This window comes from Miscanthus floridulus, chromosome 2 (genome assembly GCF_019320115.1).
Source record: "Miscanthus floridulus cultivar M001 chromosome 2, ASM1932011v1, whole genome shotgun sequence".
NCBI lineage: Eukaryota > Viridiplantae > Streptophyta > Magnoliopsida > Poales > Poaceae > Miscanthus > Miscanthus floridulus.
The window spans coordinates 151,938,854-151,941,665 of record NC_089581.1 but is presented as its reverse complement, the minus strand read 5'-3'; the positions used below and the strand labels follow the sequence as shown (position 1 = coordinate 151,941,665).

Genomic DNA, 2,812 nt, shown 5'->3' with positions numbered 1-2,812 from the left:
AATACTATAATATCAAATACTGATTCCTAACTCCAATCTATACATGCCTAGAGCTAGAAGTGGCAGCCGGCTGTGCCTCAGCTCCTGCAGCCTGCGCGTACTACTCCCCGCCACTAGCAAGTGGGCCCACGTATAGTGCAGGTGGTCGCGGACCGCACAAGCGGACGCCTCTCTGAGCCTGGCGCGGTGGCGCCGATTCCTATATAACCCGCGCTGTTGAGATGCGGTAAAAGTGAAAGAAGAGCCCGATCCGCTCCTCCACGCCAAACCCGGTAAGGCAGCCGCCGCTTCCCGAATGACCGCCTCCTCGCCTCAGCCGCCGCCGCCGGCGGCCGCAGCAGCGTCGCCCGGGGCGGCTTCCCCGTCCGAGGAGCGCCGCGCAGGCGGAGGCGGCCGGCCCCCGGTCCCGCCCTACGTCAAGGCGGCAGCGGGGTCCCTGGGCGGCGTCATGGAGGCGTGCTGCCTGCAGCCCATCGACGTCGTCAAGACGCGGCTGCAACTCGACCGCACGGGGGCCTACAGGGGCATCGCGCACTGCGGCGCCACCGTGGCCCGCGCCGAGGGCGTGCGCGCGCTCTGGAAGGGGCTCACGCCCTTCGCCACGCACCTCACCCTCAAGTACGCGCTGCGCCTCGGCTCCAACGCCGTGCTGCAGTCCGCGTTCAAGGACCCCACCACGGGCAAGGTCTCCGCGCACGGCCGCCTCGCCTCCGGCTTCGGCGCTGGCGTCATCGAGGCGCTCCTCATCGTCACCCCCTTCGAGGTAAGATTGAACATCCCTATGTTCCTCAGTCGCTCTTTGAACTCTCTTTTACCCTGGCATCACTGCTGTGCATCCTATAGCCAACTTACACTGCTCGCACAAGAACGGTTTGCCGTTTAGACACAAATCGTTTATACTACACTAGATGCTTCCTGTTGAATAAACTACTTGCTTCCTTTTATCTGAAAAAAAAATACCAACGTGAGAGAGCTTACGTTCAGATTACCGATGTAAAAGCGGCATCTTTACTGTATAGAAGAAGAATGGTTATAATTGTTTATTCTTGTCTCTTAGTGGTGCTGGATGCATTTGTGCCAGCTTGGGATTAAAGAAATGACAGCTACGTACTTTGCAGCCAATTTGAAGTTTGCTAGAACCGCGACTAAGGCAGTGATTGAGCAATTGGGGAATACTGTATGTTAAAACCCTGATGCAGTCAAACACATTTGGCCAAGAAGTTGCTGTCAATCACCTGTTTCTCCTTCAGTGTTAACTTGATTATGACTGAGGTTGAAGTAATTCTTATCATAGCCATGCTGTCCGTTTGTTCAATGGAAACACTTTTTTTTTAATTATTACCTCTCTGGCCCTTGCTAACATACACCATAGTTTTGCTTAACATGACGAAAGCAGGGTCATCTATCTATGTAAGGAAAACAAAGGCTAGATACAAAGGGGACCAATGGGATAGTACTAGGATCGCAATTTTGTATGCTTCAGTCTGAACTAACATGCTCTGTTCTAGTCATGGATCAGGAGCTTAATAACAAACTTCACAACTGCATTTTGCCATTTTGAATACCAGTTTGGAGCTTACTGTTTAGTTCTTATGTTGTCCCAAGCGGGCATAGGTAATGTCCAGCTTGTCCCTCTTCACAGTGATACTTTATCGTGACATGGAATGATTAAGGAGTACCTACTAATTAGAGATTTCTGGAAAAATGCATTATATTTCTTTGTTATAAAATTGATCTCACTTATTGTTGATTGGATGTACGATGTTCTGTGAAACATTTACACCAGTGCCATCTGGAAATGGAATCACCCCAAGCCAAACGAGCATTGTGTGCATTTCCATATTCTTTGAGGTAAGGTCAGGATCTAGAACCAGTAATATGCTTACAGTTTGCATAAACTTCAGCAGCTTTTCGTGTGTTTTGTTGTCCCACTTGTGGGAGGCAAGCAATTTTCATTTTTGTGAGTGACATTCTGCTTGATACAGAATTGCGAGAATTTTGTAACATGTATTCTTTGTCATGGATGCAGGTGGTAAAGATTAGATTGCAACAACAAAAAGGGCTAAGCCCAGACTTGCTTAGATATAAAGGTCCCATACACTGCGCAAGAACTATAGTTCGAGAGGAAGGCATATTTGGTCTTTGGTCTGGAGCATTACCAACTGTCATGCGCAATGGTACAAATCAAGCGGCAATGTTCTCAGCCAAGAACACATTCGATATTGTTCTATGGAAGAAGCATGAAGGGGACGGGAAGGTGCTCCTTGCCATGGCAGTCCATGATCTCTGGGTTCCTTGCAGGAACCGCAGGCCCTGTCTGCACAGGACCCTTCGATGTTGTGAAAACTAGGTTGATGGCTCAAGGGCGAACTGGTGACATCAAGTACAAAGGCATGGTCCATGCCATACGAACAATATATACCGAAGAGGGGTTGCGAGCCCTGTGGAAAGGCTTGCTTCCCCGGCTCATGAGGATTCCACCTGGACAGGCTATAATGTGGGCAGTGGCTGATCAGGTGATGGGCCTCTATGAACGAACTTATCTGCAGCCAGTTCAAATTTGACCATCCTACTTCAGTGCTGCACTGAAATTTTTTGGTTGGTTCTCATGATTTTGAATCGGTGGTTAGACGTGGAAGCCGTCCATTAAGTGTAAACTGTTCCAGTGCCTGGATATTCATTTGCTCATTGCCTAGAGTTTCCAAATTTGCATAGGTTGGTTGGTTTGCACCTGATATGTTGCCATTGATGGAGGCAATGAACTCTTGTACTATTTTGTTGTCGAATAATGATGAAACTCCATTTTTGGACC

General features: G+C 49.0%; 1 protein-coding gene across 1 annotated transcript; it reads left to right on the top strand.

Moving 5' to 3' along the window:
- Positions 1–205: 205 nt before the first annotated feature.
- Positions 206–2,812, top strand: LOC136540133 (mitochondrial succinate-fumarate transporter 1-like). The gene is given in 3 exon segments (XM_066532130.1): positions 206–763; positions 2,030–2,263; positions 2,265–2,812. Coding segments are annotated over 3 exon segments (1,002 nt in total). The 5' UTR covers positions 206–295; the 3' UTR covers positions 2,565–2,812.